Source organism: Equus przewalskii, chromosome 1 (genome assembly GCF_037783145.1).
Source record: "Equus przewalskii isolate Varuska chromosome 1, EquPr2, whole genome shotgun sequence".
Classification (NCBI taxonomy): Eukaryota; Metazoa; Chordata; class Mammalia; order Perissodactyla; family Equidae; genus Equus; species Equus przewalskii.
In genome coordinates, this window is record NC_091831.1 from 156,370,489 (window position 1) to 156,383,214 (window position 12,726).

The 12,726-nt window shown below is 35.5% G+C and overlaps 1 protein-coding gene and 1 pseudogene across 1 annotated transcript; one reads left to right on the forward strand and one right to left on the reverse strand.

Annotated features, from left to right (window-relative positions):
• The first annotated feature begins 1,342 nt into the window (after nt 1–1,342).
• LOC103561519 (olfactory receptor 11H4-like) lies at nt 1,343–2,314 on the forward strand. Its single transcript, XM_008536168.2, has one exon. The coding sequence runs from the start codon at nt 1,361–1,363 to the stop codon at nt 2,312–2,314; it is 954 nt and encodes a 317-aa protein (XP_008534390.1). The 5' UTR covers nt 1,343–1,360.
• Nucleotides 2,315–4,966: 2,652 nt separating this feature from the next.
• On the reverse strand, nt 4,967–5,847 carry LOC103561518 (olfactory receptor 4K15-like; annotated as a pseudogene).
• Nucleotides 5,848–12,726: the final 6,879 nt, after the last annotated feature.

Consider the following 12,726-nt stretch of genomic DNA (forward strand, 5'->3'; position numbering starts at 1 on the left):
CAATAATAAACTAAACATATTAACATAAATTTCAATTTGAAAATAATTGTTTTGTCAAAATAACAGAAAATAGTGTAGTTATATTTTTTGAAAATCTCTTAATGTTTACCTTAAGAGAGGACAGTTAGATGCTTGTATCCACTCCCCTAATTAGTATTTTGTGAGATCACCCATCATGCAGCCTGAAAAACTTCATTTAAGTATCAACAAAACTGAGAATGAATGAAGCAAATATTTTAGTCGTATTATGACAATAGTTTTGACCTCGATGCCCTGAAAACTTTTGAAGAACATCCGTAGTCCCTGGACTGTACCTTAAAAACCACTCTTCTAGAACGTCAGATTTGAGTATTTTCTTTTTCCACACAAAATACCTGAGATTTGAAGACTCACTCTCTGTAATAATCATATGGTATTGGAGAGTCTTATTAAATACTATCTTCTATCTTCCATATTTATATTTTTTGAATTACTCAATGATTATGATCATTGTAAATGTGGCTAATTCGAAGAATTTAAATTACAGTGTTGGAGAATCAACTTAGAGAAAATTTGTCATTAGATTTGAAATTTAGAAAGTGGGATTTCTTCACTATAAGATTACGAGTAGGAAATATATCCATTTACCTGGACTGTTTTTATTAATAAATTCAATGGTCAAGATCTCTTTGACTTTCTATGCAGCATATCAGGTACTGTAATGCAGTGAACATTTAAAAATTATATACATATCGTATTTTTAGAGTGTATTTTTACTGAAAGGAGGAATTGAAAAGGGAAATCTAATAAATTTTCATTTTAACATTTATTTATAATCTATTCTAGAAAAAATATAGGAATAATTCCCGTAACCTAACACAATAAAGCTAAAAGCAATTATCTTATAAACAGTGTTAAAATCTATTGGATACTGTCCTCAAACCATCTTGCATATTTCTCTCAAAAATAGAGCAAACAATATAGAGCATCATTCTCTTTAATATCTTTGTATGTCACAAACACTGAGTTATCTCCTGGCTGTGTTCATTCAGTTCTTATTCATTCAATGCTTGACCTGACATTGGACATCCTTGTATATAGTTGCTCACTGTCAATACCAACTAAGTTTGATAGTAAACCTCAGGATGACTGGAAAGTGACAGTTCACTTTGTATTTTTATTATATCCAGAGTAAGTCTATGAATACCTCAAAATAATGGAAATATCACTGCATGAGTCATGATATTTTGTTACTTACTGACATGCAGAATGATGTGACCCAAAGCAAGACATCTGCCCTAATGAGTAATAATATCTAAGGTCACTTCTAACATGGAAATTTGTTGTTTTTGCAGCATTAAAAACAAACCAATATTCCACCATGAATAATTGCTCTAGCTCTGTGAGTAAATTCATCCTTTTAGGCTTCCCTTATGCCTGGGAAATTCAGATGCTCCTCTTTTCAATCTTCTCTGGGAGATATATTCTGACACTAATTGGAAACCTGTGCATTATCTGTGCTGTAAGGTGGGACCATCAACTACAAACTCCAATGTACATGCTGCTGGCAAATTTTTCCTTCCTGGAGATCTGGTTTATCACCTCCACTGTCCCTACCATGCTAGCCAATTTTCTCTCTGAGAACACCACCATCTCTGTTTCTGGCTGCTTCCTTCAGTCTTACTTCTTCTTCTCCATAGGCACCACTGAGACCTTCTTCTTGTGTGCCATGGCCTTTGACAGGTACCTTGCTATCTGCAGGCCCCTGCACTACCCCACTGTCATGACAGTTCAACGCTGCATCAGAATAGGAGCCTGCTGCTGGGTGTGTGGCTTCTTGTACTTCCTCTTGCCTGTTTACCCAATCTCTCAACTCCCGTTTTGTTGTCTCAATAAAATTGATCACGTCCTTTGTGACCCAGATCTCCTAATTAAGCCGTCTTGTGTGCCAGCGCCTGCCACTGAGATCCTCTGTGCCATCTATAACTCAGTCCTCATTTTCTCCACCTTACTTTTCATTACAAGCTCCTACATCCTGGTAATTAAAGCTGTGCTCAGAGTCACCTCAGCAGAAGGCGGGCATAAGGCCTTCTCCACATGTGGTTCCCATCTGGCCGTGGTATCCTTATTCTATGGCTGTATCATGGTTGTATATGTGAGTCCAACAGCAGGCAATCCAGCTGAGATCCAGAAAATTATGAGTTTGTTCTATTCTGTGATTACTCCACTTTTCAACCCCTTGATCTACAGTCTCCGGAATAAGGAAATGAAGGTAGCTCTGAGAAAATTATTCAGAACCCTGCTATTTAGTCAGAGGCACAGAAGAAATGTTTGAAGAATTGTGTTCATAACTGAAATAATATATAGAAAATAAATAATTAAAAGATTGATATTCAATTGTATTAATTGAAATGGAAAATATCTTTTTGGGGGGAGGAGGAACATATTCAAAGTAATAAAATGTTTATAAAGCCAATTGTATTCATCTGTTCGTTTTTTATTATTAGTGAATAATTTGTATTAATAGTAAAATTTTTCAAATTTAAAGAAAAATAATCAAAGAAAAAATTATCAGTCATCTTGCTGGAATTCAGATTTAATACTAGTTAATATTTGGCTGCCAATATTACATACACATGTACACACAATCTGTCCTGGATTTTACATTTATTATTAAAATTTTTCAGGTGAGTCAGAATCTATGTATGTTATCTTTACAAAACAATGTTTAAATGCTAACTCTTGTGTCAATAATAAAAACATAAAAAACACGCATTGAGTTTTCTCATGAAAATTTATTTATCATAATTGTATTTCTTCTCACTTTCTCACCAAGATTTAGTGAAAATACTTTGTATTTAGATCCAGATGATTGCCATTAAATTTTTTCCTTTATGTATTTACTTCTAAGAATTATTTTTGAAAAGAGCTCTATTTAGGATGAACTTTGCATTGCCTTTTCCTGATATGCCATTTTTGCCAGTAGGTTAAGATGTAATGGCTGGTAGCTCCCAGGTACTGTTGTAATTACAGAAGTTGTTAGAATTGCCTCTGCTAACTATCTCAAGGGTAGTAGTATCTTATACTCTCAACCAGAATTTTCTTCATTCCACAAAGAAATCCTTTACCCAGTAGCAATTTCTCCCCACTCTTACTTCTCTAAAGTCCTGGCAATCACTTTCTGTTTCTGTGTTTTTGTCTATTCTGGACATCATATAAATGGAATCATACAATATGTGGCCTTTCCTGATTGGCTTCTCTCATTTAGTATAATGTTTATGAGGGTCCATTTTTGTTGTAGCATATACTAATGCTTCATTCCTTTCTATGGCTGAATAACATTCCATTGTATGGCTATTCTACATTTTGTTTATCAATTCAGCAATTGATTGGTATTTGAATTGTTTCTATTTTGTAGTTATTATGAGCAACACTGCTATGAACAGTCCTGAATAAGTTTTTATGTGAACGTGTTTTCTTTCTGTAGTGTATATCCCTGGGAGTAGAATTGCTGGGTTGTATGTAAACTCTATATTTAACATTCTAAGGAACTGTCAGACAGTTTTGCAAAGAGGCTGTATCATTTTTCTATCTCACAAGCAATGCATGTAATGAGAATTTCAATTCTCTGCATCCTTACCAATGCTTGCTATTTCCTGCCTTTTTGACTTTAGCCATCCTAGTAGGTGTGAAGTGGTATCTTACTGTGTTTTTTTAGCATTTTTCCTCATGACTAATAAGATTGATCATCTTTTCATGTGTTTATTAGCCATTTGTATGTCTTAGTTGGAGAAACATATAGTCAAACCCTTCAACCATTTTTAAATTGGGTTATTTGTCTTTTTATCATTGAGTTGCAGAAGATATTAATATACTTTGAATATAAGCCTCTTATCAGATATAAAATTTGCAAATATTTTCTTCCAGTCTATAAATTGCCTTTTTACTTTCTTGAACATGTTCTTTGAAGTTTTGAATTTTGATAAATTTCAATTTATCTACTTTTTTAATTTGTCACATGTGCTTTTGGCATCATATGTAAAAAAAACTCTTCCCAAATACAAGGTCATAAAAGTTATGTCTATGGGTATTTATACTATTATTTTTCAGTGAAGATGATTTTTTCAACTTTTGAATTTATTTGGTTATTTTAACAGGAATTTGTTAAGACAGGAATCATATGCAAGTTCCAAATAACTATTTTGAAGTAAAAGCTCCCCAAACACTATTTTGGTGGTAGCCATGTTGCAGCAAATAATTTGCTTATCAGTGTGTGAGAGAAAGGAATTAAAGCAGTTGGTCTGCTTTCCATTCAACTCCTTCACCAGAAAGACATCCCTGGGGGTAAAAGGGTGATGATTTCATGGATGGGATGTACACTTATCTCCAAACATCTAGTTGTATGCTTTAAATATGTACAACTTTTTAGGCCAATCATACCTCAATAAAATGATTTTTTTTGTAAAGAAAAAAAGAAAATGGATTGGGTATATGTAGCATATTGAAAAGAGTATCTCCAACTTCTCTAAGCTGTGATTCTGATCCAGCAATTTGCTTATTGCTTGTTCCACACTACTTCATTGACTCTTCACAACCATTTGTAGTTTCACTGAAGTTAGAGATATCCAGGACCTTCTCAAGGCAATACAGATAGTAAGTGGTTGAATGGGGACTGCAACCAGGAACTGGATTTAGAATCAAATTCTTAAACATGACATAATATTACCCCTTCCCTCAACTCCTTGAAATTAAGAACTTTATTTTAAAATTTACTTTCAAATTTTACAGAAATATCAGTTAGGTAATAGAAGTAAAAAAGATACAGGCAAATTCCAGAGGTAATTATGTTTCTTTTCTTGTTTTCTTTTTTTTTGGACCTAAAATCCTGTCAGTGTTGAATTTAGGAAGAGCAATTTACCACAACTATACCATAGGTCAGAATAAACAGGCTTCACTATTCAGTGGTGAGAGGAATCTCATAGTGTTATCAATTATTTACCTGAAAGGAAAGGAAAGTTGTCTCCTGAACAGCAAATATCCACACAATCACACATAGAAAGATGAATGGTCCAAAGAATAATATGACAACTGAGATGTGAGCAATCAATGTGGAGTTGGCCTTTGCCACACTGGCAGAGGAGCGATTCTTAGCTGTGATAAGTATCATAGTGTAGGAGACAACCAAGAGGAGGAAGGAACTCATAGAAAGAAAGCCACTGTCTGCAACTCTTAGTAGGCTGACAGCATAAGTGTTTACACAGGCCAGCTTTGTCACTAGAGGGAGGTCACAGAAAAAACAGTCTACCTGATTCAGATCACAAAATGGCAAGTTAACAGTAAATGCCCATGGGCTAGTAGTATGGATGAAGCCCACAAATTGGGAGATGAGAATGAGAATAATACATACATGGTGGCTCATGATTGCCAAATAGTGGAGATGTTTGTATGTAGCAACATAGTGGTCATAAGCCATGGACACAAGGAGAACCATTTCACTACCAGTGTAAAAGTGAACAAAGAAAATATAGGCCAGGCAGACATCAAAAGAAATAGTCTTGCACCCAACCAGAAAGTTTGCAATCATTTTTGGAGTAGCAAAAGAGGCAACATGTGTATCTATAAAAGAGAGGTTTGCAAGTAGAAAGTACATGGGGTTATGAAGCTGAGCATCACTGAGTTCACATTGAGGATAATGAGAAAGTTGGCCAGTAGTATTGTTAGGTAAAGTAGTGAAAATATGACAAATAAGAAAGGCTGGAGCTCCTGAGAATTAGAAAGTACAAGCAACACAAATTTGGTCACTCAAGAATGATTTGTTTCATTCATTGACTTTGGAATGAACCTATCTTCAGTAACCTGAATAGGAGAGAAACAGGATCAATTAATGAACAGAGTATGGGTTTGATTTCCCGATTCCACTTCAGTCCCTATGGATTCTAATTTCTTCTTACATTTATGTGTTTGAGTTTTCATGCATTATTAAAAATTATATAGACAGCATAACAACATTAGTAAATAATGAAGGGGAGAGATGTCAAGATGTTCCACCAATGGCATATCCAACTATTTAAGAAATGTAATAAACTAATTTACAAATGAAATTGAATACTTGAAAAGTTATTTTTTGACATTACAGAAATTCACTGTACAAATCTACAGAGAAAATATCTAAATTATTTTTCTACAATAAATGTTATAACAATTTTCTTGAATGTCGAACACAGAGCAAGATAATTTTACAGACTTAATGTTGACCAAAACCTTAGAAAAAAAGAGTGTGTAGTGTAGGAAGCTGTTTAGATAAATTTCAAAAGTAGGCAAAACTAATCTATAGTGTTAAAAAAAGCTCCAAGAATAGTTATCCTTGAAGAGGAATAAAGGCAAGAAGACAGAAAGGAGCTCTGAATTGTTGGTAATGTTCTGTTTCTTGATGTGGCTCACTTTGTGAAAATGTATGAAGATTGTGCAATTCTGCTTTGCGCACTTTTGTGTGTGTTATATATTTATAAAAATTAAAACAGAGAGAAAGAGACAGCATTATACCACGTGAGAGAGCTCATATGAAGAATCCTTGCCTTGAGCGGTTAGGTCTCATCCACTTCTCTATCCAGTTACAAATTATATAAAGTGAAATACAAAACCACAGAAGAAATGAAACACTGAGAGCTTATTGGCACTCTTCCTGGAGCTGTGATTCAGCTTTGCATGGAGTTCCGTCACATGAAGGAATCTAGTGAGCTTTTTTCTTTCAAATATTCCCTGAAGATGCTAAGCTTCTTTAAACTCAGTCTTTGGTGTTAGTAACCATAGACATATTATTGAATTATGATTGATATTTGATTTGATTTGGTGGGGCTTTTAAAAACTATAGTTATATTGCATAAGAGTATTCATCATAAGAAATTCAGCTCATGAGAAAAATGTTTTTCCCTTTTACTGGGTTATTCTACATTCTATTTTACCCAGACTTTCTTCTTTTTATGTTATTTTTACTTTTACAAGCTATCTAGAGCTTAGAAAATCTGTGTGGTGGATAAGAAGAATAAAAGGTGAAATGTAAAGAAGCATCTGCTTTTGAGAATCTTTCTCTACAGGTCTGGGGTGAGAGCGTCTTTGGTTTATTGATTTTTAATCACCTGCAATGCTTAAAGTTAACATCTTCTTAGATCACAATTCAAATAGCCTAGAGTCTCCTTGAGTTTCACTGAGGAGTTTATGCATAGCAACAGGGCATATGATGAATAATTTTAATGCCTAGGAACCAAATTCAGGGACTCACCCCTGTATTTCAAATCTGCAACTATCTACAAAACCCACCAAATATTAATTCACATATTATTATTAAAATACCTAATCCAATTATGTGAGAAAGTCATTACAAGAATCATCCTCCCAATGAATCTTCTACAAAGCTGTATTCTTCCATTGTCATTGACTTCTTGAGATTCCCATAAAAAGAAAGTACCCTATTTTCCATGGAGGAAAATGTTGGGCAAATTGATTTAATCAAAGTGATGAGCAACAGGAACTCTAACTAAATATACTCTGAATATACATCCTTCACTTCTAATATAAATGCATTATTTTGTAGTTCATTTACTCTGTACACAAGTAAATGGCTGCTTTTCTCAGGCCACTGTGCTAGGCATTGGTGATAAAGTAGTTAGGTTTATAACTTACCTCTCTGAAGATCATTTACTAATGTTCATAATCCCTTGTTCATTTAGAGAAGTTAGTGGATCATCATTTCCCCTTACAGCCTAGCACATTCATTGTTAGATAAAATGGTCTGTTTTTTTACACCAAATGAAATTACTATACTATAGAGAAAACATAAAGCTATTAGAATAAAAAAATCTATTTTAAGATCACAGTCCTGTCAGTGGGCAGCTGTATGTCACTGAGCAATTCATTTAGCTTCTCAGGGCTTGTTTTGTGAAGATGAACAAACAAAAACATAAATAAGGAGAATAGTTTGGTGGTTACCAGAGGAGAAGGGGGCAGGAGTTGGGTGGAAAGGATCAAGGGTTGCATATGTATTGTGACAGATGGAAACCAGCCTTTGGTGGTGAACACAGTGCAGTCTATAGATACCACTTACTAAAATAGATTTGAGAAGCAAATATAGGGATATTAGAGAAGTAAACATCACCTATCATGTTGATGATTTGAGCCTGGATGTTTCAGAGCATGATTATGATGAAATTAGCAGAGTCGCTATTTACTGTAAAGGAAAATTTAGGGAAAATATGTTACTTTTTCAGATATTAAATTTGTGGTGCAGTGGTGACTTATGATACATTTTGGAACCTTAAAATTAGAGCTGTATACTTAGGGTTCCTTCTTATAAAGGTGTAACGTCATTTGAATGTATTACATCACCCAGCAGGAGATCTTAAGGAGAAAATAAACTCAAAATTAAAGATTTTTAGAGATTATCTACATGAAAAGGGTAGTAGAAGCAACAGATATCAAGGCAGGGTACTGGGAAGTATTGGCCAAAAAGTGCTCTAAACTCATGTATCTGGGAAGAGATGAAGAATCAGCTTAGCTCTAATCATAAATTGAAAATGTCCCAACTTGTGGAAAAAGTATCATGGTAGACTAGGAAGGACATTAGACAAGGGATTAACGTAGACATGTCTCTAACTGGACAGTGCAATCTGAGTCAAGCAACTAACTCCTCAAGAGCTCTTTCAATATATCTATACACTTAGGATGTTGAATTAGTTGATTTCTAGTATCACACTAGCATCAAAATTCTATGGGATAATAAGAAGAAAATTCTTTCTTTATCCTTTTATATTCTGTCCTTGATGTAGAATAACCTCAGAAGAGGAGAAAATCAGAGCTTCACTCACCAGCATTTTTTCTAAATACATGTAGGTATTTACTTTATTTACTTATATAGCCATAAATTATCTCTGGAAATATTAAAGAATCTTGTCAAGGATGCCACCTTTATGAGATAAATTGGATGCCTGCAATGGAAGAGAAGGGTTGGACAAAGAGAATTGAGCAGATTCAGAGATAGTTAAAGGTAAGTCCTATTGATTGGCTGCATTTGAAGGTAAGGGACACGCAACTTTGGCGCTCAGATTTCTTGCTTTGGGAACTAACAAGAAGATACATACTCCTAGGGGAGTACATTCATTAATTTTTTTAAACTTTCATTATGTGTCAAATATACATAAGATGATGAGTTAAGTATTGTACATAATGGATTTGAAGTGGAGATGATCAGTAGGTAATTGGATATATAGTAGAGAGAAAAACACACAATTTAAAATCATATTACCTTTAGCTCCTTCTTCTCACAAAGGAATAATGTAATTCCTCCTAAGACCAGAAGCCTTTTATTTAGTGAAATATCCTGGCAGACCACTTTTTCTAAAAATTTGGACTAAAAAGTTCAAATTTTTTCAAAATTACTTGAAGTCCCTTCACTGGAATTTCCTTATGTAGGATGCAGTGTTTCTACTGTAAAACACCTGTCACTGCCCTACCCCAGAATCCTTGCCTTTGAAACCAGGCATATGGCTCCTCTAGAACTGTTAAAATACCAAGACATTTGCACTGCTATATAGTACAAAGAGGAACAAAATGGCTCCTCATTAATTTTTGACACTCCCAGTGGCCTTGTTCTAAATCTCTCCTGAAGCAGAAAGGACTAGCCAACAAAATCATTCATTGCTTTTCTTTCCACTCTGTTACATTTTCTCCAACAGGTCGAAGCATTTCCATTAGTCCTGCTGCTTTGTCCGTTTTGTGAAATCCTCAAGGTGATGCCCTATAAATCTTGTGAGCAAACGAACTCTCTCTTATGTAATTAGCCCTAATGAAGGTGATTTCTGCTATCACAACTCTCTTTTGGGTCTCTTGGTCACTACAGTCCAGTGACATCAAATCACTAATTAGCTTCTAACTATTGTGATGGCTTTTCTCATTGCTATGTACTAAGGACAACAATACTTCAAAGTATAAGTCTGGAAAGACATGGGTTCCCTATATTTGTCCCCATCCAACGGATGCTGAAGAATGTTATTTCTCCCAGTAGGAGCAAATTTTAAAGTCTGGGGATGGGGGCCCTGCCCTGTGGCCTGGTGGTTAAGTTTGCACACTCCGCTTTGGCAGCCCAGGGTTTTGCTGTTTCAGATCCTAGGTGCAGAGATGGCACCACTCATAAAATCATGCTGAGGCAGTGTCCCACAGAGCACAACCAGAAAGAACTGCAACTAGAATATACAACTATGTACCAGAGCCCAATTGTTCTGGCTAAAACTTCCAGTACCATGTTGAATAATAGTGGTGATAATAGGCATTCTTGTCTTGTGCCCGTTCTCACAGGAATGGCTTTCAGTTTTTCACCTTTGAGCATAATGTTGGCTGTGGGTCTGTCATATATGGCCTTTGGTATGTTGAGGTACTTTCCTTCCATGCCCATTTTATTCAGAGTTTTTATCATAAATGGATGTTTGGATCTTGCAAATGCTTTCTATGCATCTATTGAGATGATCGTGTGACATTTATTGTTCATTTTATTTATATAGATTATCACATTGATTGATTTGTGGTTGTTGAACCTCCCCTGCATCCCTGGAATAAATCCCACTTGCTTGTGTTATAAGATTCTGTTAACGTATTTTTGTATTCAGTTCGTGAATATTTTGCTGAGGACTTTTGCATCTGTGTTCATCATCAACATTGGCTGGTAATTTTCCTTTTATGTGTTGTCCTGGTTTTGTTATCAGGGTAATGTTGGCCTTGTAAAATGAGTTTGAATTTATTCCATCTTCTTCAATTTTGGGGAAGAGTTTAAGGATAGTTGTTAAATCTTCCTTGAATGTTTGGTAGAATTCACCAGAGAAGCTGTCTGGTCCTGGACTTCTGTTTTGGGGCTGTCTGTGATCACTGTTTCAATTTCTTTGCTTGTGATTGGTCTATTCATAGTCCCTATTTCTTCTTGATTCATTTTCTGGAGGTTGTGTAATTCTAAGAACTTATACATTTCTTCTAGGTTATCCAATTAATTGGCATATAACTTTTCCTAGGAGTTTCTTATAATCCTTTGTATTTCTGTGGTATCTATTGTAACTTCTCCTGTTTCATTTCTGATTTTATTTTTTTATTTTTAATTTTTTAATTTTTAAATATTTTTTTTGAGGAATACTAGCCCTGACCTAACATCTGGCACCAATCTGCCTCTTTTTGCTGAGGAAGACTGGTCCTGAGCCAACATCCATGCCCATCTTCCTCTGCTTTATATGCGGGACACTTGCCACAGTGTGGCTTGACAAGCAGTGCATAAGTCTGCACCCAGGATCTGAACCGGCAAACCCTGGGCCACAGTAGTGGAACGTGCTGAAGATATTTAACGATTGTGGGCCTATGTGATGGTGGGGGGAGAATGTGCAGAAAATGGCTTTGATCGTCATCTCACATTTTAAAACAGGACATTTGGACTTTTATATGGGTTTTAGAAAACGGTATGCACTCGATAAACTCATTCTATCCTATTAAAGCCAAAAGTATTATCCGAAGTCTAGAGTCTTGTCATTTTCTCTATTTAAGTACCTTGCTTGTGTAATGAATCCTCTCCCAACTATAATTTTTTCTCTTCTTGTTTATACACAAGATTCATGAGAGAGCTACTTGCATCACTGTCCCCACTTCATTATCCCTCATTCAACACTCTTGCTGTTCTGATTTTTTCTCCCATTTGCTTCATTTTATACCCTTTTCTGATCTGTTCACGTGTAGGCTAAACTTCATGGACTACACTATCTGGGCTTTTTTGCCTCTGGCTTTTATTGAGATTGGAGAGCGGACAGTAATGGCAGGACATTACAGGGAAGGAGAGAGTGGTCTGGATATTTCTTCACTTCTCCTCCTTGCCACATTGCTGAAATTCTGGCAGTAATTACTGACTTGTCTACTGAATACCTTGTGGTCCCTCCACGGCTCCAGCTGTCACAAATTCCCATTCTCTTCTCTTGTCCCTTCAAGCTAAGGGTAGTAGGTTCCTGCTGCTGGTCCCTAGATTCCTCATTTAATTCTTCTAAGACTTTTATAGACGGTTGCTCCTTATATTCGAAATCTCTGCCATGTAATACATGTAATACATCGTATATGTTTATGTCACTAAACACAAATGGTAGCATGTTTTGCACATGATTACACATGCTGATATTCTCATATATGAACACCTTGTGGAAATAATTCCTATCAGCACATAAAGAACTCTCTAATTTTTTTCTTTTTTTCATCTTAAAAAGTATTTTATTATCTCTCACAGTTTCTGTACATTAAGAATTCAGTAGTGGTTGTCTGGACAGTTCCAGTGTCTCATTCTCATGAAGCTACAATCATCGAAGGTTTGACTGTGTCTGGAAAATACACTTTTATGGCCAGCAGTTGGTTCTGTAGGTTGGAAGAAAGCTTCAGTTCGTCTCTATAGACTCACTTGAGTGTCCTCCTGGCATAGTGACTAACACTACCCAGAGTGAGAACTCCAAGAGAACAAAGCCATTTTTTCTGACCAAGCCTCATAAACACCACATGGTCACTTTCATCATATTCTTTTGGACACAGAAACCATCTCTAATTTAATGTGCAAGGGAGAACACAAATGCACGAAAACCAGAATACTAGGGTCATTAGAGGCTGGGTACCCTACAGTTGCAATATTTAGTTTTGGCAAGAATGGGAGAAAATGGCTGCCCTCATATGCTATTGCTGGGTGTGTAA

Coding starts and splice junctions, on each gene's coding strand:
- LOC103561519 (XM_008536168.2), top strand. CDS start 1,361: ATGAATAATTGCTCTAGCTCTGTGAGTAAATTCATCCTTTTAGGCTTC.